Here is a 27,866-nt window from a genome sequence, read left to right as displayed (position 1 = left end):
ACATTAAGTGAGGAAGAGCCTGACTTCTTACTGGATTATTTATTAAAAATCTACTAATTGGAATACTCAGCACAGGTGTGTAGTACAAGCAGACATTTTGACAATCTAATAACTATTTGTATTTTGTTCAACTCAATTAATATGACTAGTTAATGATATCGTATTAGACCAAACACACTGATGCACCCAACTGTGGGGATTTCTGTTACTGGAAGTGCATGACATCATTCTATTTAGAGTGCATTATACAAATTATTTTGGCAAAGACCATTAAAGGTTTATGAGAACTAGCCAGCAGACCAGAAGTAGTAGTCTCTTTTCAAACAAATATTTGTCAGGAAACTATCAAAAGCTTTGGCCCATCGCTTGTCCACCATTAAAAAACATTAAGCCATGGTACAAAAGGTCTTGTGAATCATAAATTTCTCATTTTAATTCCACTGATCCATTGCCAAATCAATTTAAAAAGTGAATTGAGACTATGTAAGCAACATCTGAGTTTGAGAGCAATCCTCACTGTTCTGGGAGATGTGTGAAAGTATGCATTTAGCTCAAAGAAAGAAAAGGAAACAGAAAAAGGCAGCATTCATAGACCCAAAGTGTGCAAATATCCCATATTCCTCAACTAACAGGGTAGGCTCACATTTTCAAAACAGCTCAGCATCATATTGTATGTTTGCCAACCTTAGCTAGTTCCAAGCATCTAAAGAAGTCAGCTCTCAAGAAGCACAGAAATAAAGGCTGCATTTTCAAGTGATGGACCTTGAGCAGTTTTGCCACTTGAATGTTTTGGAGAAGATATGCCACTGAATTCAGCCTCCTACTCATAAATGATACCTATTTGTCTTTGCCACACAGATCGAAATACAACAAATCAGGGATGATGGGCAATAGAAAATTCCAAATTATGAAGGCATAACAAATAAGGGAATTTTCAAATCCTATTGAGCTACAATTCAACTAGATCTCAGGGCCTTATATTCAACCTCCGCTCTCTCAACAAGGCAAGGACAAATTCAAACCCAGGATCTGAAGAGCTGCAGCAAGCCACACCACGGATGGCAAGTGACAGCAAATGTTTGCTTTGTGGGTACAGTATATAACTTACCAAATCTCAGATCAGATTTTCTGTAGGTCACCCTCTGCAACCCCAATATCATCAAAACAACAATTCATGTTATTCTGAGCATTAAACATTACCAAAACCAATGACCTTAAGACACAGATATAACTTTCGAGAAAAATACATAGCAGTACAGAAGAGACAGGTATAGAAAGGAAAATTTTAAATTAAATCTCAACCTTAGCTACCACTACCCCCTAATTTCTTTTGTCTCAGATGACACTGCATCCCACTCATGGATCAGTCTGATATCTGAAATCTTTTGGAAACATGCAGACATCCTGCTAGACATCAATTCCCATTACTTCACCAATGAAAGTTAAAAGATGAGAAAAGGAAAAATTTAGCCAAACCAAATCTAGAATATTCATAGAATGTTATTGTAAATTTTAATTTCCTGTGTAAAAGTTTCTAGCTGGAATATGAAGCAGGTCTCTCAGAAAGCCAACCAAGAGAACCACTTAATAAGCAAACAGTTGTCACAGTGGTGCCAACATCTGCTGTCAGACACGGTGATTAAATCTAGAGCTATTATTATCTATAATGAAGAAAAGTCAACATTACTGAAGGTTATCATAAGATCTCTTGCACTGAAAATATACACCTTTGTTATAGAACACTTTTGTCTCAAAGGCCTTTCGTTCTAACCACCCATCAATTAATTCAACTACATTGGCAGGACACTCGATTTTTTTTCCCCCAAAGTTACCACTCTACCACCTATTTTATGATGAGTTTTCTCTTCCGTGTTCTTCAAAGAAGAACTGGCTCAGACTGTTCTTTTCCAACTTCAGAGGCCAAAGCCAAAGTTTTGAAACTGATCTGAAGATCCCTGAGCTGGTATCTATAGTTTAAGTTGTCAAGATGGAAGAATTTGTCTTCAGGTATTCCAAGAAACCTGCTGGTTTTTTTCCAAGAATACTATCACATGACAGATGGACAAGCCACAGAGAAAACGGAGTGACTCACATGAAAACAGCAACCTAACTTCACTCCCATTTGAAGCTTATGTCTATGTTATAAAGGATAAAATTCAGCAGTCTCTTGGTAGTTTTTACTATTTTCACCCAAATAAATAACTCTCTAAGTTACTTTAATATTACAGAGTGCTAAAAGAATACTCATATCACAAAGTCAAGTACTACAAAGTTAAGTTACTCATGCAACTTAACTTTGCAATACAGCTTTGCAAGATAGGTTCCGTATGCAGGTGTAAAGTCTTCACTTATATGACCATACACTTTTTGAGAATAGGACCCTCATTCACTGCATGCAATGGATGGTTCTTGATAAGAATCCAGCTGAGCCATACTCTGGTTCATAATAATTTTCAGGTATTTGCCTTATTTACCAAAAGCTAATGAAATACTGCTTTTTAGACACCAATATTCATTTCTTCTTGGCCTTTTAAAATTATTATTATTATTATTATTACACTCGGTACTACTACAATTAAGAGCTTTTTTTCAATACTGTATATCTTCGAAGTATCAGTGACTTCAGAACAGCTTCAACTGATTTTTACAGTTATAGAAAACTCAGCATTTCTGTAATACAGGTCCCAGACTATAAACAACACATAACTACTGATTTGATCAAAAAACTTATTTAAGTGATTTCCCCGGGATTACAGAGGGGCACAGTGTGATACAAAGTCACAGAACACAGTTTTCTATTACTCCTTAATTCAACAATGAACATCCCTTCTCTTCCTGACTGCTTCATTCACTATTCACTCTCCAATCTGTGCAGAAAATGTGGCAAAAATCCTGGAGACAATGACTACCTAAGTAGTGCATGTACAGTACCCTGTGCAGTGGGTAAGAAGAACAGGGTTTTGGGGGGAAAAAAAAAACAATCATAATGAAAAAAGACCAAGTGCACAAAGTACATTTGCAGAAGCAATTTAATCCCAGTATTTTCTTATTGCTTGACTTCACGATCCTAAAGTGTTCTTTCAGTAGTTTGTTTGTGCAGTTCATCACAGGAGAAAGCATCTCATTTAAACTGCTATCTCCAGCTTATTAGGTATATTTGATATTCAACAATCAAGATTCAGTCATGATAATGAAAACCCTACATGAAGAAATACATCTTTGAGAATAATCATAAAGGCAGTGTTCCACTGGCAATGACTTGGATAAAAATGCGGTATTAATACAGAATAATTGAGGCTAGAGAGCTTTGAAAGAGATTCTGTAGATAATGACCTACAGTTCTTTAGGTTTCTTTGCCTAAACATTCCATGTATCCCTGTGTTTACCTGACAATTTCTTAGGCTTAGACTCCTGAGCATACAGAAAGCTAAACTCTGAATAAGAGAAACATTTGAGGAGCATAAAGAACAAAAGCCTTACTTGATCCAGCTAGTTTGGAGTCATTTCCAAAGCAAGGCAAAAAATTTATAATTTCTCTGTCCTAGTAAAGACTGTGGATGAATGTTGCAGAGATCACTCCTTTAGAGCCAGCCAGAGCAACACAACACACGGACAACATTTGAAAAGTAGATTATTTTTTGAGAAGACACAAAAGAAGGAACTAGTGGGAGGAACAGCATTGCATCTCAAAGGAGTGTATGATTATATTTTTTGAAAGTCAGTTAGGTTTTTAGCAGTAGAAAGAATGAAGCCTGGTTTGATATGAACTTACATCTTCAGTTTGATATACATATTGATTCCTTGACTTCTAAAAAGATCTAAGTTCACACTACAGTCGTTTCCCTAGCAAAGGTATTAACATACCCTCTTTTCCTACACTGGCTTCCACAAAACCTACAGGAGTATCTTCAGGGTGGCCTGCAATTAATTTGGTCAACCTTTGCCAAAGGCTACTGGGAGGAAAGGTGCCCTGAAAAAAGAGGGCACCCATCTTATCTCCAAAAGAAATGAGGCTTGTTGTGTGGTCAGGCTGAAAAAAACAGTTGTGTAGCACTGCTAGAGACCAGCAGGTCTAAGAGAATAAAATATTACAGGACTGATCTTCTAAAGTATCGCAAGCTGCAAAATATCAGCAATGGGATTTATTTTTATTTTTACCTACAGTTAACAGTCAAGAATCAGACCACAAAGAGTACAAAGACTCTAAGCTACTTTCAAGATAACTTGGTGTGCCAGCAACCCAAACCACTGAGAGGAGGAAGAGCTCCAATATCTCTTGAGAAGCAGCCTCTCATGCTTCTCAATACAAGACATAATGGAGTAGCCTAGGATCAATGACCACACAAATAATTGAATTTAGTATAGATATAAATGGATTCCCAGTGTAAAGCAGTGCTGGAGGTTTCAGATGTCAGGCATGAATATTTAAACAGTTTTTTTAAAGATGTAATGAGAAAAAGTAGCATAGAACATGTCTGGGGAATCTTAAGACTCCATACTTCCTCCATCATCTCCTCAAACAGTGTATATTGCTAACACAGGGTAAGTCAAAAAAACAGATGGTGAAATGCATTAGAAGTGCACATGGCAGAAGCAAGTAAATATGAACTCAGTCACATAAGAATTTCAGAGAAAGAAGTAGTATCAAACCAAAATACACTTCTTAGATGAAGAAATTAAGGATGGTTAACACAGGTTTTTACAGGTATATAGAATTAGGGACAAGTATGAGTATTCCTGTAAAAGAGTCAACTGTCAAGTGATTTAGATTAGATGCATAATTAAAGTTCTCCTTTTATTTTAAAAAATACTCGGAAAAAAATAAAGAAAAAAGATATAAACTAGTAGCTAAGAAGTAAGAGGAGGTAAACTTATTAAGAGATAAAAGAATATCATAGTATCTACATATAAACCAATCCAGGTCGTAGATGTTTATTAAACTGTGGACCAGTGAAAGCAAATCCAAACTACTTTCACGAGTTATTCATAAAAACTGCTGAAAGATCAACTGGCATCAGAAATGTGGATAAATGTAGCATTAGTTCATAATAAGTTAAGCAGAAAGGTCCAAATCTGGAAATTAAGGAAACTTCTCTAACGTAAAGGTAACGCCAACACATTGGAAATTAAAACCACACTTAGAAGCAAAGTAAGACACTGAAAAAGCAGAAAACTATGAACTACAACCATTAACACTGATAATCATCTTACAAGAATAATTCTTGCTAAACAGCCTTTTAAAATAGTTATAATATTAACTTATGAAAGCATAAATTCTTTATGAAAGAAGTCTTTCCTTTCCTTTGCCTGAGCAAATATAACTGTATTTGTACACAGCGGCAATACAACTGCGTTTTAGTTAAGCACATGATACTTCCATCTGCCAATATCGGACATTGAAAATACCATAATTGCCTTAAAACTGTCCAAACTACTTATACACAGTGGAAAACATACACCAGAGAAGCTGGAAGTAACTATGCTACTTCTAATTTCTATGAAACAGGTTCGTCCCGTTCCTTGGCAACTGCACCATTAGCTACATTAAAAGCATGGACAATTCAGGACAGTGGGTTAATGTTTCCTTTGTAAGATTTCCTTAATACACATTATTATGCTCAGACCTCAAATATTATAACAGCATCAATAACAGAAATGCATTTGCAGCTGGGTAACATGCATCCAAAGAAATCAAGTTTTGAATGGTGTAACTGTAACTCTTTTCTGGACAGCTAGCTATTTCGGTAATTAAATCTCTCTACATTTCATATATAACATAAGGTCACATGGATGCTTTATTTTCTGCTGGATTCTAACACAAGCAGACTTGTTACCACTTTTTCACAGAACTTGCAGCAGAAAATAAGCTGTTTCATGTTTATTATAAATAGATGTTTGTGAAATATCATTTCTCCAGATAAGCTTAATGCTGAAGTCTTAGCCACACCTCCTTTCTCTTTGTGCTGGATTTCATCCGTTGAACCATCAAGATGCAAAGGCATCTACATCTCTACCTTGTCACTGCATGAGAGAATTTTTAAAGCAATAAATCTATCCTCATCTGTCCTGCCTGTACTGCAGGATCAGGCAGCAGCAACAGAGGAAACAAGAACTGGTCACAGCGATGAGCAAAGTGTTAAGAATTTTTATAGATTTTGGGCAGAAACTACCATTATGCTTTTTTCCCTTAGGAATGCTGATTCTGCAAACCAGTAAGACTATTTTGTTTCACATTTTTGACAGGCAAATCAAATAAGTCCTATCTTTTCTTGCAAACCGTCCACCCAGCACATTCCAAACCGGTCGCTCCAGAAGGAACCGTTTTATTGAGATGAGTTAGAAGAAGGCACCTGGAGCACAAAGAAGGTGAGCCAGATCATTAGCAGTCCCTCTGCCCAAAAGAAAGTCACTCTAGTGAATAGATTTCTCCCTTCAGGCTTTTTTCTTACACATTATTTTCAGAATCATTACTCATCTTAAACTTTCAGGCATCTGTCATCATATGCAGCATTATAAACAGGGAAGAAAGCGTTTATTTTACCTTCACAAGACAGGCCGTGAGAAGTGACTCCAGAGAGGCTCTCTCTACACACATTACAGAAGGTAGGTCGGGCATGGGAGCAGGCGTACCAGTTATGCATCCCTGAGAAATGTTCCACATTAAACTGTGCGGTCTAGTAAAGGAGAAGTTAAGACAAATTTGCAAGTACAGAACACAGCTACGGTGACTGAAATTACCTATGGTTCCATATTATAGGGGACGACAATGCAATGTTCACCAAAAGTATTTTCCAAGAGGTATTTAGCCTGCTCTCCCTCCAAACTTCTAAACAAAAGTGTGATAATAAGCTCTCATTTTCCTAGTAAAGGTCTTAACATGAAGCTTCACTCTAACATTAGACACACTTTTCACACTAAGGAGGGTGAATACTCCAGTTCTGTGTCCTGTAGCTTGATCTGTTGAGCTAAAACAGGTTGCACCAAGAGGGATGTCAACTTACCTCATAGTGTTCTCTGGACTGAACGGACTTCAGAGAGCTTATCCAGTCCTCCATTTCTTTTCTGTTCTCAGCACACAATATTAGCCTCCTAAATGGAGTGATTATCTGAAAATGATAATGCATTCTGATTAACCCAGATAGTAAAAATCATGATAGACTGTAATATTTAATGTATTCTTTCCTGCAAGATGATGCAAAAGGAAGACACACCCTGGATCACAAGTTATTAAACACTTAAAAATATTGTCTTTAATACACTACCAACAAAGAAAGAGTTTGCTTTTCCTTTTTCAGTTCCCAAGATTCGAATCAGGCTTTGGTATAGGTCTTTACACTCTATATTGATCATTCCTCCTTCTCAGCAATTTGTCTACGCACTGAGATTTAAATACTCAAATGGCAGGCACTGAAACTGCTAAAACAACCATTCTGGAAATTACTAATTGACTAAGATTGCAATCCTATTTCATAACAGCATTATAGTAACTGCAAGGTCAATTCCAATTGCTAGAGACAAAAACATGTCAAAATCTAAAGCCTGGAAGTCTTAAACAACAAAAGCTTTCATCACATTTCTCTATCTTGTATATTGATCTTAAACTTACACAAATTTAAACATATATGAATTTAAAACAGAACTTTCTATGTAAAACTCAGTATAAGAACACATACAACTCTTTATAAAAAGATACAGAGAACAAAAGCAAACAGCTGAAATCATATCCTACTAGGATGGTTGAATGAATTCCTGGAACAAGTTGATGCTGGGGAGTTTTCAGTGGTATGGAGCTGGATTCTAGAAATCTGAAAATGCTGTATCTAGGAGGTTCAGAGTATAAGCTGTTTTCCCCTTTCCCTCACCAGTAGAAAAATAATTAAAATAACAGGAAGGCACCAGAAACTATCAGCTAACTCCCACTGAAATTATTTTCAGCACTGCTCTAAAATAGACAAAGCAGTTACTTACATAGCAAAGAATTTAAAACAAAATAAGTACCTGAAATTAAAGTTACTTGTTTTGTTGTAGGAAGTCTGAAAAATAAAACTAAATCCTTTATCAGTCTTATGCATAAATCTATTGCATAGTATGTACTACCCACACTTGCAAATTACTTAAGTAAAACAAAGAAAGGACCACCAAAACCCGATAGCTCTGAGTATTGTATTAAATGCTACAGGCTAGATATTTTGTAACATTTGCACAATAATAGTAAACACTTATCTACAGCTGCATTTACTTACCCAACCTCTGCTGTAAATAGTCTCTAGCCTTGATTTGTCCTATCCACTTCTTCATTAAACTGAGCTGCACTTTAACATATCTCAGAGGCAACGTAACTGAAGTGCAGCAAGCTGCAAGTCACATGGAGGGGAGGCAAAAGCCCTGTGGGCTTGGGGTTTTTTTTTTCCCTTTTTTTTTTTTTATGTACTCACTTCACATGGAATGGAATAGTTTCTCTGTTTTCTATTTCCTTCAATCGTGCTTAAGGTTTTTAATAAGGTTTATTAGTAGCTCTCCGTGGCTCTTCCTAAAGAACAGTTAATGCAAAGAGCAATGCTTCTCTCATTAGTTTGGAGCCAAACAGACGCTTTATTACTTCAAAATGTTTTTCTAGGCCAGGTCATCAAATGAAGCCCAGAAAAGCCATTAAATCATAATATAACCCTGGCTCCAACAACAATCAGCATTCTGCTGGAATTTCCAGGTTTCAGTGGACTCATGAATCTTATTTGGGCAAATACACACACCAGATTATTTCCTGTTATATAGTATGGCATTATAATACGGATTAAGTAAGGACAAGTCCACCCAAAATTCTGCACTTTGCGTCCATCCTTCCCCCATGCTCATTACTGATGCTAACCTGTAACCAGATGTTGTGAAATGCCGTTAAGCAACAACAGCTCCATTTATTGCTGAAGACTCCTGACAATCTTGATCTTTTTGAGTAATATTTATTTATATTACTCATGTCTTTAATACTACTGATCACAGAAATCCCCTGTCCATCCCCCCACTCTCCCCTCCCAAAATCAAGGTCTCAGTTCAGTTGTTCATACATAGTTATCTAGTGCCAATGGAGATGCCCTTTGGTACCCAAAGCATCGGCATGGGGCAGGTAAATATGACAGAGGACCATAGCACCCAGAACAGCAGCTATAAATAAACCAGGTGGGACACCAAAGGCCATCTCAACAGGTACTACACACCCACGTGTTGGCAACCAAATCATGTCACCAAACATTGCTAACTAATGCATGTAAACATACCAGAAATTCCTATATCCCAACTTCTTATTAAATTCAGAGCATAATAAACTTAATAAAGTTCAGAGCATTTCAACAGTCTAAAAGTTAAATCATATACTGACGATCACCTGAATGTAGGATCAATTATTATTAGTGCTATAAAAATAAAGTGGAAAGTTGAAAGACATACATATTTGTAAATACAGCATCTATAACATGATGATTAAACTACATATTCTCTTTCGATTTACATATTTTTAACAACAAACTTAAAGAAGGTATACAATAACATGAAAAAAGACAAAACGCATTATATGCAAAAAATATTGACATTTGGAATTTTTCTTAAAAAAAAAAAAAAAAAGAGAAACTAAGCAGTCCATTTAGGTTCTCATCTATTTCAGTCTACAAAATCACGGAAAAGATGTACTCTCATTATTTATTAGATATTTCATGTAACATAAGAACTCAGTGAACCAAGGAAATTATTAGCAAACAACAAGAAGTGTTTTTTCCTAAATGTAATGCATTATTTAGACTTGAAAAGTATTCCCAAAGGATGTTGAGGAGACCAGAAGTATAAATGTCTAAAAAGGTATTTGACAAATTCATCATGAATAGATGCATCATATACTAGACAACACAATATCTGAAACCTTCAACTTAGCAAGTCCTCAAAATCCAACAGTGAGTGAACATTGGGAAGCTACGCAAGAGGAAGAATCACTGTACGTGCTCTGCTCCTTATACTCCTTTCTTGACTGCCTGCTACTGCTGTTATACTACTTTGATTCAGTATGGTTTTATGAGCTTTACGCTAACTCAGTTCAGCTGTTCTTGCTTGTCCTAAACTGAGAATGACTTCCTATACCTTCTTATTTGCATTTACACAGAAGGCATGCTTTCTTATGGGTGCTTACAGAAAGTTATGATTAACTAACTTCAGTGGGATGTTTAGAGTACATTCATTAAAGACAGTTGAACCTGTATTCTGGCATAATCAAAATTAAAATGGATTTAATTGTCCTTAAAACTATTTTCCAGCTATATAAATTTGGATTTTACTAGTAATCTTATCTCATTGCATGTAGTCATATTCAAAGTCCTGTATCTTTTCTTCTACTGACCAAAGTCAGTATCTTTTCTTCTATTACATATTACCCTTTTTTTAAATTAATGCTTGCTGCCCCAGATATTATTGTTTATATATCACTCTGAATATGCTAAACTCTCAACAGACAAGAAGAAATCGTATAATACAATGACAAAGGAAGTGTGACAGGAACCACTGGAAGACCATTGAGGTAACATAAGAATAAGAAAACTCTTAAATCTTGAAGGAACTCAGGTGCTAATGGTTCACACGCTGACAAAGCAGGAGACAAATCAAGGAGGATGAAGACAGACAAAAGGCCTTAAAAATAAATAAATCAACCAGATTTAATTTAGAAGATTAAGTTACTTTCAAAATTTTCACTGTTGTCAAGTAGCCAAGAAGAAGTCATTGCTGATTTTGGAAGAGAGAGTTATCAAAGCCAGATACTGCAGTATATTGGAAACTAATGAAATTGAGGTAGTGGGAATAAAAAACGCTTTTAACGCAGTAGGCATAGGGAAAGAGTGAGCCTACAGAGTCTTAAAAGTTGAAGGCAAGCAACACAAGTCCTAAAACATCATAGGGAATAAAGAATGTCTGGATAGGAAGAAAAATGGCCCATTACTGTGATAATGTTCTGTTCAGAAAAACAGGGAGCTTTTTGAGTGGGGAATGAAGCAGAGAACAAGAGGACATTGTTCAGTCTGCCACCACATAGGTCTTGCCATAAATTGGGATTTTCACACATGTTGACTCTAGGATAATTTGGCTTCTAGAAATATACACATGCTCATATATATGTACATACACATCTGGAAATTACTTCGATGAAAATTACACAGTCAAGTCTTGGGCCACTACTGCAACATTTCTTTCAGACAGCACCTATTAGGAACAAGCTTAACATTTTGAAAGGAAATAAAATCGCCATTAAATTCAGTGTAAATTTGAAAGCACCTTTCGCTTTCAAAGGGGCTAACTTTACTGATAGCATTCTATATGCCTTCAAACCAATGGGTTTAGACTTATGATCTGTAAAATAAAATCATAGAGAGCTTGATTTTTAACATATTTTATCATATCAGCAATATATAAGAAAATACAGTTCCCAAAGCTTGGTGGCTACATTTCTGGTTTCCTTTACTGATTCAAAGAAAAAATGCAGATATTACATTTGCTAATCAAGAAAATAATGGTCTACATCTCAGCAGCAACAGAGCAGCTATTGTAAAGCAGCCCGCTTCCTGCAACATGATATTTGCATTAAAGCACCTTCTGCTGCTCTAAACTATTATCAGGCATTCCACTAATAGCACTTTGTATGGCCGATCTTGAATTGACTTAGTAATGTAGAAACATCACTTGGAATCTGAAACAGGCGGGGAAATGGTTTTCCTCTTCTTTGAAGAGATATTTTTAAAATATCTTTCTGCAACTAATGAAGAGAGCGTGATGTAAAGAGAGCAAGCATCCCCACCTCCCCTCTTAGGGACCACACCCAAAGCCTGGGGCATGAATGTAACAGATTTAATTCTTTGTAACTTCTCTGTGCTTCTAGACCTTGGCAACTGAGTTCTGGCAAATACCAAGATAACATGTTATGCCTCCCTTGCTTTCTGTCTGCCCCTCCATTTCCCTGTCCTCATGCAGGTGGGTCCATATGAATGCAACGGATGAATGCACTTCCATCACAGTGGTGAGAGTAGACTGCTGGGATCATCGATGCTCCCGTCCCTACCAGAACTTGTCTGCAAAAATCACAGTGCAAACAGTTGGGCAGCTTTCTACAGTACTTTAATTTCTTGGATTCAGGATGCTAAATTAATTATAACAGTAGTGTCACCGTCAAAGGTGTAGTTGGTGCTTTATAGTGAATCGTCACTATTATTTTTCAAGATGAGCCAAGCCAGGCAAAAGTATAAATTACAAAGGGAGCAGAGGATTTAAAAGCAAGGCAAGTAATAAATGGCTATTATATTTGCCTGAGTACAATACAGAATTTATAATCAGAACAATTAGCTCTGTCTACTCCACTAAAACGTTGCTTCCCTCTTTTTGCTGGCCTTCTCCTATTTCAGTGTTGCCAAGCTCACAAGTAATGAAGTAATGTGTGGTTTTGGCCACCACGATAAAAACTCTTAGGAGGGACAAGAAAAGGGTTACTCCCACACAGCATCTCCTGCACCAGTACCCTAGGACAAGTGGGCTTAACTAAAAGGCAGGACAAAAGCGGTTACATCACAGGAACAGGTATAAGGTCTACTCTGACTTCATTCTGCAGTAGAATCCAGCCCGGGTAATTTAGGTGGTAATTTTCCTTATACCACATCTAGCAAAAATGAAGGAGCATCTCCCAGAATACATCCAGGCACATGAAGGACAAGGAAGTGATTGGGAGTAGTCAGCAGGGATTCACCAAGGGGAAGTCATGCTTGATCGACCTGATAATGTATGATGAAAGGACTGGCTTGGTGGATGAAGAGACAAAGGTGGATATCATCGACCTTGCCTTCAGTAAGGCTTTCAGCACTATCCCTTAAGATCCTCATAAAGAAGCTGCTGAAGTATGGGCTGGATGAACAGACAGTGAGGTAGACTGAAAACTGGCTGAATGGCTGGGTCCAGAGGTTGGTGATCAGTGGCACAAAGTCTAGTTGGAGGCCAGTGTCTAGCAGTGTACCCCAGAGGTCAATACTGGGTCCAGTCCTGTTTAACATCTTCATTAATGATCTCGATGATGGCGCAGAGTGTACCCTCAGTAAGTTTGCTGATGACACAAAACTGGGAGGAGTGGCTGACATGCCAGAGGGCTGTGCTGCCATCCAGAGGAACCTCGACAGCCTGGAGAACCGAGCTGAGAGGAACCTCATGAAGTTCAACAAGGAGAAACCCAAAGTCCTGCACCTGAGGAGGAACAACCCCAGGCATCAGTGTATGCTGGGGACCACCCAGCTGGAAAGCAGTTTGGCAGAAAAGGAGGACCTGGAGGTCCTGTTGGACAACAAATTGAACATGAGCCAGCAATGTACATTTGTGGCAAAGGCGGCTAACATTATCCTGGGCTGCTTTAAAAGGAGTGTTGCCAGCAGTTCGAGGGAGGTGATCCTGCCCCTCTACTCAGCACTGTTGAGGCCACACCTGCAGTACCGTGTCCAGCTCTGGGCTCCTCAGTACAAGAGAGACATGGACGTATGGGACACAGTCCAGGGAAGGGCCATAAGGATGATGAAGGGACTGGAGCGTCTGACATATGAGGAGAGGCTGAGAGAGCTGGGACTGTTTAGCCTGGAGAAGAGAAGGCTCAGGGGGATCTTATTTATATATGTAAATACCTGAAGGGAGGGTGCAAAGAAGACAGAGCCAGGCTCTTTCCAGTGGTGCCCAGTGACAAGCAATGAGGCAATGGGCACAAACTGAAAGACAGGAGGCTCCGTGTAAACATCAGGAAACACTTTTTTACTGTGAGGGTGACTGAGCACTGGCACAGGTTGCTCAAGGCAGTTGTGGAGTCTCCATTCTTGGAGATACTGAAAAGATGTCTGGACATGGTCCTGGGCAGCCTGCTCTAGGTGGCCATGCTTTAGCAGGGGGGTTGGACCAGATGACCTTCAGAGGTCCCTTCCAACCCCCAAATCACTCTGTGAATCTGTGAAGACAGAATTCAGGTAAATCAAGTAATCCAGTTACGACGTGTCCAGCCTTGAACTGTAAAACAGATGCAAAAAGTATCCAGCAAAGGTCACTTTGTCAGAAATTTACAGTTCCCCAAATTTGACCTCATGTATCCACCATCAACCAACTGCTAACAGAAAAATATTATTCCTTCAGAAGTATAACTTTATAATGAGACAGTTACAAGAAGCAGGGCAGGAAAGTTTCATGAATTTGGACTGAAGAATTGGAAATCTTTCTTAAATCAGTATTTAAATATAGCAAAAACAATAAACCATTCTTGTAAATGTAAACTGGAAACTGCTTTATATAGTTCAAGGGCTGCACGCTTCTTTAAAGTCTTTACATAAAGATTTGTTAAGCACGTTACTTTGCACTACTGCTTCACCAGCTCATTCCATGTCTATCAGATGGGATGGCTTCTGTGCTTAAAGGAAAACATTTAGTTATATATTTAATGGCATTAGGTGCAAAGTTATACAAAATAAAACAGTAAGTGACTATTTTTTTTCATCTGTAATAACAGATGCCTGTTTAAACATGATCCAGCTGCTTGAAGCCCAGGATCCTTGTTCACTAGAAGCAGGAAATTTATTCAAAGTTTACACCAATGGCTTTGTTTACAAAATTATTTGGTATACAGGAACTGCACTGAGGGATACTTTTTAAGGTTTCTCCAGGTATTTTAATCACTTTTAAAGCAAGAAGAGAAAGAAATGTCAGAGAACAGGTAAGTATAAAACTGCAGGAAGAATGAAATCTGGCAATGCTCAGTGGTTGTTCTCCAGAGACCCCAACTGCTTCACCGGTGCTATACCATGAGTTCAGACAAGGAAATAAAAGATATTTTTAATGCATTTGCTTCTATGCAAATCTTCTTATTGTGTTTCACAAATTAAAGAACCTCTTAGAAAACTAAAGGAAGAAAAAGAGACATTTTCTGTGAGCTATTTTTGAAAAATTTCTGCTTAAGCTCAAAATCTGTGGAAAAGAAGCTCCAAGCAAATGTAAATATAGCCCAGAATGCTCACATTTTTAAGCATGCCCTTCTTTTCCTCTTCTGAAAAGTGTGCAGCTTTCTTGTAATAGCTCAATCCCAAGCAATTTATCTATGGATTTTAGCCTCACAGCTGAAATGCTTTATTGCTTTTTCATAATGAAACTTAAAGCTTCACCATCTCCAGACACTCTAGGGAAAGGGAGACAGTGCATCAAGTCAGAGATAAGAAGCTTCAAACTTGAAAGTCACACCCAAAGCTACCCAAAGAGCTCTCAGCTTCATTACGTTTTTTTTGTCATTGTAAGAGGGCGGGGGAAAATGAGCAAATGCTAAATGGAGGAAAAAAACCTAAGTGCATCGCAAGTGCACACTAATTGCTTTTGTCTAATTTTTTTTTTCCTCAGCATATTAATTTGCTATTTCAGTTTTTGTTTTGTTTCTAAGCTGCCTGAATATAGAAAAAAAAAAAAAAAATAAAACCATGAGTGGAAAATTGAACAAAATGGAATTCAAAGCACTTCCCCTGTCCTTCTGTGGTTTGGGTATTGCTCGGGCTGGGAGCATCGAAAAGCCTTTGTCATTTAGAGGCTAATCAGTATCTGTATGAAACAGCAGATAGTTCACAACTAGGGAAAAACTAAATCCATCCCAAGAGTTAGCTACCCGTGCAAAGCTGAGTCACACTGGTGAGGCCAGCACAGGAATTTAAGCTGTTTCCAGACATATTCTACCCCCCGGAGATAACAAGAGGCCCCAAGATCTTCACGGATATCACTCCAGCACCTCTGTCAGCCCTGTGCTAGACTGCAAATGGAGCACAGCTCCCATCTTGAAATGGTGCCATGCACCGACCCTTCTGATAACACCAAGGGCAAAATTTAAAATGCCATGTTTCTGGGAGTGGGATTCAGCTCAGAGAGGAAGGCACTTTAAGGAAAGACATCTATAAATGTGTCTGAACTCCCACCATCATCAGTCTACACTGTTAGCAATGTTAACACTCAACTGGAATGCAAAGGAAATTTCAAAGTATACCCAAACCCAGGAAATTATTGCACATCTAAAGGATAAATCTGATGTAAAGTATGCTGAGAGGAATCCTAAAGATAGTACCACACACAGTACATAGCACTTCAGTCATATGTCTTTTGTTACCCTTCACACAAATAATTTCATAGTACTAACATAAGCTCATTATCCATACCTGGATCACTATTATCATTATTATTATTAGAATTAGTATGCAATTGAGTTAAGAACACCTATAGCAGAGGTTCATGCAGACTAAAGAGTGTTCACGCAAGATTGTGTTCAGTTAAGCAAATTTAATGTGTAAACTATTTGAAATGTGGTTTATGTAAATTCATCAAGAAACAAAAACATGTTTCCAAACACAAATCCATTCCCTTCGTGTCCCTGTGGTTTATTAAAAGGAGAAGTCAACCAAGAGTGTCTCCCTTCAAGGAAACATCAGCAGAGACTATATGTAGAACTTACTCAAAATACATTTTTCACAAAGAAAAAAAGTTGCAGATAGCTGTGCTCCAGAGTACTCCTACAGAGCAAACCAGAAAGTTTAATCACCCAGGCTAAGAACAAGGCAGTGAAGAAAGTTTGCTTAGCAATAGCTGAAACCAGGGGAAACCACTTCAAGTATGGAACAAGCCAAAGCCTTGAAGGTGGTTGCTGACCCTGTGATCCCAGGAGTCTCGCAATACAGGAGTAGCAAGTGATTTCACCAAACTACAGAAATAAGAAAGACACTGAAAGGGAAGCAGCAGAAAGCCCAGAAAAGGTCAGTGCAATCTTCAGGTGAGTGGCCCTCAGAAACAAACAGACTGAAGCAGAATAGTGTCTGAAAGAGGCTTGAGGCTATGAGTAAAGAAGCCATCTCCTGATGTCCACGGAGACTGAACTGCAGTAAATTGGATTTTGTAAACAAGCGGGACAGCATCAGAGAAATACCTCCACTGGCATCCATAAGCTTTTCTGCACTTAAATAAAGCTCAAGGCCCTGAACTTTGGGCAAATCAAGAGTCAGTAATAAAACTGAATTGATGGTAGATTATTTAAATAGGAAAAAAACAGTATTAGGATAATTATTCCCAGCTTTGGTACTATCTCTCTTTGTCTCTGATATTCAAACAGATAGAAGACTGAAATGCCCAAGCCCAAAGATGAAAGGTTTTAAACTCCTTTGGGAAAAGGCTCTTCTCATTTCTTCTTGATGTGGCTTGGGGAAGGTTAAGCAGTTCTCACATTCCCTGAAGTTCTTGTAGTCCCTGAAGAAAAGTCTCAGTAACAACTCTGAAAAAAATCTGGGTGGCAAGAAAGGAAGCAAAATACGTCCAACTCTAAGAAATTAACACTCTCAAACATACTGCAAAAGTCTGGCAACGCATCCTGTTTTCCAAGTGCATCAAGAATATTAAAAGTTAATTTTCTAAAATCAATTAGAAGCAGCTAATCTCAACAATGAGCAAAGAGCTGACTGATGTCAGAAGCAGCAGGGCTGAAATAAACTGCTAAAAAGCAATATGCCTTCAGGCCCGGTTGTAATATTCAACTTGAAATTCTGATGAATCGCAAGAATTGAGTTTCCAATACAGCTGGGCAACCTCCCATTAAAAACAGCGGCTGTACAGGAGGATTCAAAGATGAAAAGAATTGGTTTATGCTTTAAGCTGGTTCCACATAAATTATATGCCAGTAAACTTTACATCCCCAGCCAAGATGTAGGATATGCTACATTCAGAAATATGGATAGGAAATAGGGTAATCAGAGTTCTGGAAGAAAACAATATAAACTGGAAGAAAACAATATAAATTTTAACCACAGCTCAAGCACAGTTGCTCCAGTGGAGTATTTGGCCTCACTAACCTATAAAAAATACCTAACCATCTCAAAATAATAGGTCAAAGGAAAATCAGCAAATATAAATGTTTAGTTTTTCAAAATCTATCCAAATTTACAGAATATCAAGGAAATTGCAGACAACTGGATAAAAATTTTTTTGTTTAAAAACATATTAAGCAGAACCATCTGCTCTCAGGTCAAAGTGAACTGATAAGTCTGACCAAAAAAGTGGAAATGAGAGAAAAAAAAAAACCTTTAACTTTTTGTAACAAAATACATTCAAGAACTAACTTTAATGAAATACCATTCATGTTTTGTTTTTTTCTTTATATAATATGAAAAAAATACTTTAAAACAATATTTAATCCCTTTAATTTAAACTAAGTACTTTGCTCAAAAAGTTAAAACATCCGGTTGACCCAGAATTATCTTTAGTTTAGTCACTGAACTGAAAAGACCGATTATTTTTATGTCCCAATCATGCGATGAGATGAAAAGCTAAGGGACATAAAAAAAGTAAGAAGGAATAATAGGAATTTTTAATATGGGAAAAGATTAATAGATAATAAGCACCTTATTATTCTCTTACAAAATTTTGTGATGCAATTCTTAAATTGGAAGAGAAGTGTGAGTGGAGTAGTGATAGGGGAACATTTACAGACAGCACAGAATTTTGATTAGTTAGTTCCTCCCCTTGATCATCAAGGCACTTCAGAGAGAGCCAAGCAAGGCATTAAACAGACGGTACAGTGACTTGAAAAAGTTCAGTGTTAGTAAACAAAAAAAAAGAAATACACACCAGAGAAAAACCACAGAAGCATAGAAGAAGTATTTGTGAATTACAGACAGCTCCAAATTAACAGGAAAAGGATCTTAGCATCATTACAGAGGACTAAAAAATGCATAATGTGTTGGTGCTGCAGAAAACAGACAAAATGTGGAACCCATAAGGAATGTAAATGAGCGTTAATTTAGGAAATAGTCCCAAATATCCGTGACTTGTGCTCCCTGAATGCCAAACTAGTCATTTCACTTACAAGATGATGCTGCAGAAAAAGTCGGAACAGCAAGAATAGATAAGAGTATAGAAAAATATTTACAAAGATTATTTACCTTGGAAAACAGTCAAATCAAAAGGAGGTAATAAAAACCATAAAATGAAGAACAGACGGTTTATAGGTTTCTGCTGCCTTTGCCTCATAACACTAGGTGAGAATACTTTAATTAAAGCCCAGCACATTAAGAGTTCTCCAAAGAAGTATTTTTTCACAGAATAAATAATTAGACTCTGTGGTCTGTATGGTCTATAGCATCACTAAAACCAAGAAATCAGCAAAAATTTATGATATTAAACATTTTTGCAAGCATACCCAGAATCCTAGTAATCAATGTTATTGGCTGGAATATAAAGTCTCATTTCCAGCCAATTTCTAATTACTAAGAATTGCAGTAGGCTTTCCAGGACAGCAGATCTGCCTACTGCAGCTTCCTCCCTCTCAAGATGACCCCTTTCAGAAGATGCATATTCAACAAAAAGTACTTGATTCAGCACCTGATTCAGAAATCAGAAAGCAGGGGTCTACATTTTAGATGCCCTGGATGACAAAGCTCCTATCATAGCTAAGGAAGAGTTAGTTAATAATCATATAATTATACTGAACAGAGCAATTACAGGACTCTGCTTTAAAGAGCTATTAATCTTATCCTAGATATCTAAATTTAGGGTTCTATAAACCCATCATTGAGCCCCACCATGAAGTTAGGGCAAGCTGAATCCCCATCCTGAGTATCATCTAGCATGTTAATTCTCATATTCCTGGAGGGCACCTTCCAGAACGACAGTGAAATTACTTCCTCTGTTAGTCTCAGACATAATTAGATAACAGAATTAATCTAGCCAGGATTTTCACTTTTCTGAATATATATATAGTAAGAAATTGAGTGTCCATGGCTTTGTGTAATTCTTAGATGCACTAGAAGTTGACCTAACCCAAATCAAATGTCTAAAGCCAGTTACACAAAGTAATGCCTCAAAGCCAGTATCTCCACCCTAAAATTATTATTTTCCTTCACATTTACCACAAAAACCCATAACTGAATTGAATGTTTCAAACATCAGTTCGGATGGATTAAATATAGGTGCTGCCTCACGATGCATGTGCATTTTACATGAAACTCTAGGACAGATTTATAATAACCCAGGGCATTTTATACATCCATGTTGGTCAATGACTGAAAGGCAGCATGGTTAACATCTACAGATTTTTTTCCCCCATCAATGTGCATCAGTTCTTCATCATCAAAAGCAAGGCAGAAGTAGAAACCTAAGCCAAAAGCTAACCTGTCAAAATCTCCTTTTAAATCACAATTCATAATCACCTTTCCTGCCCTGAGGAACTTCATTAACTGAGTATGCCTGTTCAAGAATCATTTTAGTATTTAAAATTCCCGTTCCTTATACCTATTAGAACAAAAGCATGCCACCAATGTTCTACATGCCCATGCTTGCATGCTGCAGAGCACTATTCAGCCTCATTCAATCTCAAGTCTTGTTTTGAGAACAATAAAGAGATTTTTCTAAATGCACTTGATATTAACAAGCCATCACTGCAAACCAAAATGCATAAGGAATTACGGCTCTCAGCAGAATTGGTCACTGGCCCATCTGCTTGCGTGCAATAAGGATGGGAGACTGATTCATCCCCAAAGTTTCCCCAAAGAGGTAACATGTTGTGCAACTACACTCCTCAGGTTCTGCTGAGACAACAAAACCACCCTCTGAGGCAGAAGCAAAGCACTGTGGAAAAAACATTCAGCAGAGTACCCAAGAACATTACGAGGACTCAGTGCCCACCCACACCACTGAACTGCAGGCATGGGGTGTGCAAAAGCCCCCGTGGGCTCCTGATGTGGCTGACGGAGAGGGTGATGCACATCTTTGACGGGCTGACTTGACTTCTTGAACCTCTTCCCTCTCTTCCCACAGACTTAGGAGACTGCTACCTAACAAGCAAGTAGGAAGAATCTGGCCTTGAGGGGCTCATATAAAGACTCTGAAGTCAAGGGACAGCTTTTCCTCTCTTTAATAGCCTCTAGATGAGGATGCTCAAAATGCCTATAATCTATTGCAATGCACCCTAGTGCAAGCTTGTGCACTAGGAGCTATTTGCTAGAAATTAGTTGGTTGTTCATTGAAAAGTAATATCAGCAATAAAGAAAAAACTGAAACAGATGAGCTGGTTCAAGTTTAGCAGCTTCTCATTTTAATTAGCAGATATTTATTTATCTCAATTTTCCCCTTAACCTCAATTTGTTTGTAGTAAGAAAGGAAAAGTAATTCTGGTCAATAAACACTGATATTTAGTTACATAAAATATTCTGCAAGCATGCGCATTACAAATAAACTCAACCTTAAATCTGTGTGTTATGACTAATTTTAGGACTTGAGTTTTATCCAAAAAAAGAGCATGGAAAATCTTGACACGCACACCTCTGTCTCCAAACAGACAAACTGGAAAGAGCAAAAGAAGGCAAACCAGTAGCTTCAACAAGCTGGGGGTGGCAGACTGAGGGGAGGGAAGTATTTAAGTGAAATGACAAAGGGATTTATAAAAAAAAATTAATTTCAATGTAAATTTTTAAAGGTGTGTTTTCCTGGAAAAATGGTCATTTGGTGTATATTCCATCTACAGAAGTTTGTGTTAAAAATATTCTCTATTGGGACAAAGAAACAAGAGGAGTACATTAACTAGAGAAAGCTAAAGTTAAGGATTTAATTTCTGCTTTTTTAACAAAAAGAATGCTAACAGAACACTTAGAACATAAAAAAATAAGTAATTTTAAGAAAGGCTGGATTATCTTTTTTAAGATGGAAGAAAAAAAAGGCAAAAAAAAAGGGGGTTTTTATTTATAAGGAGTATTGCTGGGAAGCTAACCAATTCCAAACCAGTGCAGGCAAGGCCAGAGATGTCTGTCTTCACTAAGCTATGTTGCTGGGAGACTGGGTTAGGCAAACACAAAGAAAGAAGCCAAAAGATTAAGTGAGATGACGACTATTACCATATTTCACAGTCAAGTCAGATGACACTTCAATCCAGGAGAGCTATAAATTCAAATAATTTTTCAAAATGAATTTGAAGGCTCCTTAGAGAAAACACTGTTTGCCCTAAATTACCCAGGACATGAAAATAAATAGTGTCTCCAAAGCTGTTAAAGCTGTAGCCCCTGAGACTTCTTTTTTCACTACCATCTCCCCTAGAAATCTTGATACTAGATACAAAACATGCCTTTGGTGAAGAATGAGATACTGAGTGGGCCTAAAGGATTATAAAGGATACCAAACCACCAAGCATTGCAAAACAAAAAAAAAAAAAAAAGGAAAAAAAAACCACAAAAAAACCCCATGCCATTTTTCTTCCCTACACAAAATTACACCAAGATCACAGAATCACAGAATATCTCAAGTTGGAAGGGACCCATAAGGATCATCGAGTCCAACTCCCTGCTCCTCGCAGGACTACCTAAAACTAAACCATATGACTAAGAGCATTGTCCAGACGCTCCCTGAACTCTGACAGGCTTAGTGCCATGATCACTTCCCTGGGCAGCCTGTTCCAGTGACCGACCACCCTCTCAGTGAAGAACCTTTTCTTAATGTCCAATCTGAACTTCCCCTGGTGCCGCTTCATTCCATTCCCTCGTGTCCTATCGCTGGTCACCAAAGAGAGGAGATCAGCACCTCCCCCTCCACTGTCCCCCTTGAGGAAGTTGTAGGCTGCGATAAGGTCACCCCTCAGCCTTCTCTTCTCCAAGCTGAACAAGCCAAGTGACCTCAGCTGTTCCCCTTGCCCTCAAGACCTTTCATCATCTTGGTCGCCCTCCTCTGGACACACTCTAATAGTTTGATGTCCTTCTTATACTGAGGCACCCAAAACTGCACACAGTACTCGAGGTGAGGCCCCACCAGTGCAGTGCAGAGTGGGACAATCACCTCCCAAGACTGGCTAGCTATGCTGTGCTTGATGCACCCCAGGACATGGCTGGCCCTTTTGGCTGCCAGGGCATGCTGCTTACTCATATTCAACTTGCCATCAATCCAAACCCCCAGATCTCTTTCCAAGGGGCTGCTCTCCAGCCTCTCAGCCCCCAATTTGCACATATAACCAGGATTACCCTGTCCCAGGTGGAGAATCAGGCACTTGCTCTTGTTAAATTTCATACAGTTGGTGATTGCCCAGCTCTCTGGTCTATCCAGATCTCTAGATGAATGTCTTATTTCATGATTCAGTGATCAGTAATAACATTATAGCCAGAGTTTTCTTAATTTTCTTTTTCCCATAATGGAGGCTACAGTGAAGGAAGTTTGTATCTTTAGGAGATGCTGAGCTTTATATCCCATCTTGAAGAATAAGTGACAACCATGACTGCTGGGATCCTCAACTCAACATCTTTGTATGCCTCATTATTCCTCAGCTATCCTGATGCCTGCATGACAGCTTTACTTCTGGCCCGGAGTAAGGCAGAAGCAGAGCTTCTAAGCAACAGAAAGAACCGTTTCAAAAGGCAAGCTGGTACCTCACACAGTCACCCCCTCATCCGGGACCTTCCGTCAAAGTAGTCTTTTTAATTGCCTTCTTAGTCAGTAGAGAAACTTAGATTGACATAACACACTGGACTGTCCGGGCCAACGTGAACACATCTTTGAAGTGCTCTGACTACTTCAGTAGCTGCCTGGGAGGTACCACAGCAAGGAAGACCTGATGAAGCTTTCAAGAGGCTTGCGTTGGACTGCCTTGGAGAACAACCAACACTGGTAACATGGACCATGTGTGAAACCAAAATCCTCAGGAAAACAGAAAATCGTCATTTTAATAGAGAATAGCGGGATTTGCAGGTTAAGAAAAATTATGCCATTGCAGTCAGTGGGAGAACTCAAGACCTTCAGAAGGACAACTTTACACACAATCTTCCTCATAGCTACTTCTTGTTCAAAGAATTTACTTTTCCAGAGGTTAAGAATCAGCAGAGGAACTGTGTCAGATGCTATCACTTAGTTCCAACAGAGCAGTTGAACAATAAATGGCAAGACCTGTGTGTGAAAAGCACTTGTGAACTTACAGAAACAGGGATTTATGAATATTCTTTGTTTCTTATACCAGTATCAGAATCAAGGTACGACTGTGAAGACAGCTTTTCCACATGACTTGGAAACATATAGGGATATAACCAGCCATGAAAAAAATAAAATATACTTCAATACAACAGAAAACCAAAAATGTTACTATAAGAAATTAAAACAATAACAGAATTACATTTTAATCCATTCAGCATGTCACCTGAAAGACAAACTACAGCATAAACCCAAGCTGTACTAATAAGTACTAATGAAGTACTAATACTGAATCTTCCTAAATTTTTAATGACTTGCTCTTGAAGCAACTGCTATCTTTCTAATTTCTGCTAAAAAAACTCACAGAAACAAAATTATCAATAGCTGATGTGATATTGTTCTGATACGTTATACCATTTCCAAATAAAGGACATTTTATTTCCAAATAGAGGAAAATAAGAAGAAATTCAGAGGATTCTTGATTTTCTTAGTAACAGCCTATCCACAGCTTTCAAGACCAGTATTATAATGGTTCCATACCGTGAAGCTGTTGTTGACATTTTTTGTGCTCGATTCAGCTACGCTGGCATCTGACAGGTCAACTTCATCAAATATTAGAGACTGTGAATGGAAAAGAACATAAAAACATTAAATATAGTCGGAGTCCACTTTCAGGTATGCTTACAGTCTGTGCTTTCATTTCTTTGTGTGCATTCCAATTGGAAAATCAAAATAGGAAAAAAAAGTGGTGAAAAAATAGAAAACACTGATAATGTGATGAAACTTCCTATCTGACCCCTAAACACAGTCCTATTTGCTAAGTGCTACATGAGAGCATAAAAAAGTGGCTCCAAAAATATATATTGCTCTAAAATCTCTTCTGAAGATTTTTTTTTAAATAGATGCAGCTTTGGGGTGTCTACTGTGTAGCATAAATGTGGTGTCAGAGGAAAGAGATTCACATTTAGTAAAATATAAATTAATTAATCAGCTTTAGGATGGAACTCTAAATTCATGAAGGGGAATCTATGATATGGTATTCATATGAGAAAATGGAGCTCAAGGGCCTGAAGAGATCCCTTCCACTCCTTTGTTTTATATTCCAGCAAGAGAAATATATGTCTTCTTTAAACACCCCAGCCTCTAACAAAGGTTTAATTAGGTTCTGTTAAACTCATGATGGATTTTGAAGCACAGAAGGGGAGACCAACAAAAATGCCTCCCCCTTTTTTTTTAAGCCGTACCATGTTCTTCCTCTTCCATGCCATGGGAAGGAGAAGCAATGTTGGGGGAGTTTCAGTATCTCTGGATTCACAGATTATTTGTACTCTGGATTTACAGAGTATTTGTACAATTGCCTACTCGTTACACCTCCTTTTCTCATCTTTATGGCATAGATGACGTTGCCATTCTCAGAACTCTTATCTGCCATGTTTATTAAGCCTTTATATAAACTGCTCGTGGTAGCACCATGTGCAGAGAACCGTGACAACGGAGGTACTGCAGTACCTCCAGGCTCCCTGGAGAGACGATGTTTTCCTTGATTCATCACAGCGACACAACTGTGCAATTATAGTCATACAGCCCTAGAAAGAGAGGTCTCCATGCCTTAGTAATAGTTCTATTGAGAAGACCAGGCTATAGAAGATGATAGAGACCTGAAGCATCTCACCTACAGCTCCCATGAGTTGCTGCAACCTCGCAGGGTACAGAAAAGTAATGCCCCCCGCTATGGAACAGCACAATCTGAGCCAGCCCAAGAGGCCAAAGTGCTCTCAGTCCCGGCCTTGAGGAGGAGGGAGGAAACGCCTTTCGGAAAGAAGACAAATATTCCCCTCTGCCCACCCCCAATTTTCCCACCAAAAATTTCGATTGATGGGAAACAGCTTTTTCCCTTATGTATCAGTTTTGGCAGAAAATCTTCCTATCTTGATTTCACGTAACCATTTCCACTTCTTTAACAGCAACATGGGCATTAAGCTAGAAGAGTTTCAATGCAATGCAGTTTGAGGGATAACTTCTGAGCATTATCCCATTTTTACCTTTTTTTTAAAAGTTAGATTTGACTGCCTGAGAGCCACCCCCCAAAAAAACCCCACAACTCCTTAAGATTAATTTATTATTTGTCTGAATAGTCAAAAAGGTTAAAATAACTGTGATAAATTTCATTTTAAAAAAATCAAGAGAAATCACCAGTCTTCCTTAGTTAAAGTTAATTTAATACACTACACCTTATATACAGCAGTTTTTAAATTAAACAATCACTAACAAATCATTAAATTATTATTATCATTATTATTATTATTATTATTATTGTTGTTGTTGTTGTTGTTGTTGCACTTACAAATCTAAACAAAATTGAAGTTACAAGTATATGGCATTAGACACTAATAGCATAGAATTACCTTTGAATCCTTAGCATAGTAAAGGGTACGACCTCGAAGTTTGAAATAACGCTTTTTCCACCTCTGAAAAGAACTGGTTTGCTTCAGTAGTAATCCTTCTTTTATACTTGTCTGAAAAATATTAAAATACAGAACACAAGGTAAATACATATCTAAATAGCTACGCATATAGATGAAAGTTACGCTTTTTTAAATTTATGTTACACCTCATATAACTGTGAATTTCAATTTGTATCTATTCACATTAAATTGAGACTAATTCTCTGGACAACCAGAGTTTGCATTGCTATTTTTTAAACAATGACAATATTGGCAAAATGCTAATTTTACATGTAAACTGAAAAGGCAGTCGAGAGGCATGTAATTATTGTGAAGATGAACACAAAATAATTCAGTTGTCTGGACAGCTGCAAACCCACAAATATTAAAGTAAGCAACAACTGATGGTGCCACAATTCAGAAAAAAAATGCTAAAAACCATCTACACAAGGTCATTTCCAGTTCCAAATTTGATTATGTTGAGGAGAAAAACAATTTCCACATAGACACGAATTCAACAAGGTACTTAAACGTGTGTCTGATTCAAGCACATGAATTATGCCTTTAACATAGAGGGAATGATCCAGTATGATATAAGTCACGCATGACTTCAAATGCGTTGCTGAACTGAAGCCTTCAGCATGAAATCAGCTTACCATTAAGAATAATTATTATATGGGAAGTGTGAGAACAGTAACAGCTAGGGATATTTTTACCAGGCAAATATTTTTAGTCAAAAAACGATTCGCCTATCCAAACCTTTCCACTGCAGACTGAACCCTGCCTACATAAAGCCCATTTTTTGAAATGAGTAAGACACAAATTAGTATATTTTAAATGTGTATGCTGCTTTTGCCAGCGTGTGTGGGATTCATCCAACTGATTACAGAAATTCTCCACTTAATCAGATGAAATGACATGACACAGCATACTAATTGCATGAGTCTCGCAATTCATTTTCTTCAGCTTTGAAACACACAAAGGGTATGAGAAAAAGCAAGTAGATTTGGACATTATATTCCAAAATGGTCTCTAATGTTTCCAGAATATTTCCAATTTGTACTGTAATAATGTGATGCAAATCTTTTATAACACAATTTCTAGACAATGTGATATGAACATCATTTGAAGTTATTCTAGACCTTTTAGAGACTTAACCAAGACCTGACCTGAAGTTCATAAACATCTCCTTCTGTTATCAGATGGCAAATTCTCCTTAACTTTAATGCAAGTAATGAAAATACAGAAAAAGCAGAAAGCACTTTAATGTTCCTACCATTTCCTTGAAATGAGAAACATCGCTGTTACATTCATACATCACACCCTTCATTTAGATACTCCTAACATCACAAACTAAGAATATGGTCCAACAATCACAAAGCAATTGAATTAATGCTCTTGAAAAAGCAACCCTCTCAGATGAAAGGTCGCAGCTGA

At 37.8% G+C, this 27,866-nt stretch overlaps 1 protein-coding gene across 3 annotated transcripts in view; it reads right to left on the bottom strand.

Annotated features, from left to right (window-relative positions):
- DGKH (diacylglycerol kinase eta) overlaps positions 1-27,866 on the bottom strand; it is a 172,872-nt gene that overhangs the window by 56,736 nt on the left and 88,270 nt on the right. For all 3 annotated transcript variants that reach the window (XM_087757192.1, XM_087757189.1, XM_087757190.1), the window contains exons 3-6: positions 26,391-26,501; positions 24,526-24,606; positions 7,002-7,106; positions 6,542-6,674 (exon numbers count right to left, since the gene is read on the bottom strand). In XM_087757192.1, coding sequence (XP_087613318.1) covers positions 6,542-6,674; positions 7,002-7,106; positions 24,526-24,606; positions 26,391-26,501 — 430 coding nt within the window. The remainder of the gene's footprint in view (positions 1-6,541; positions 6,675-7,001; positions 7,107-24,525; positions 24,607-26,390; positions 26,502-27,866) is intronic.

This window comes from Nipponia nippon, unplaced genomic scaffold, assembly GCF_047370975.1.
Source record: "Nipponia nippon isolate SJK-2023a ecotype South Korea unplaced genomic scaffold, ASM4737097v1 scaffold_2, whole genome shotgun sequence".
Classification (NCBI taxonomy): Eukaryota; Metazoa; Chordata; class Aves; order Pelecaniformes; family Threskiornithidae; genus Nipponia; species Nipponia nippon.
The sequence above is the reverse complement of the archived record's forward strand: the minus strand, read 5'-3'. Positions and strand labels throughout refer to the sequence as shown.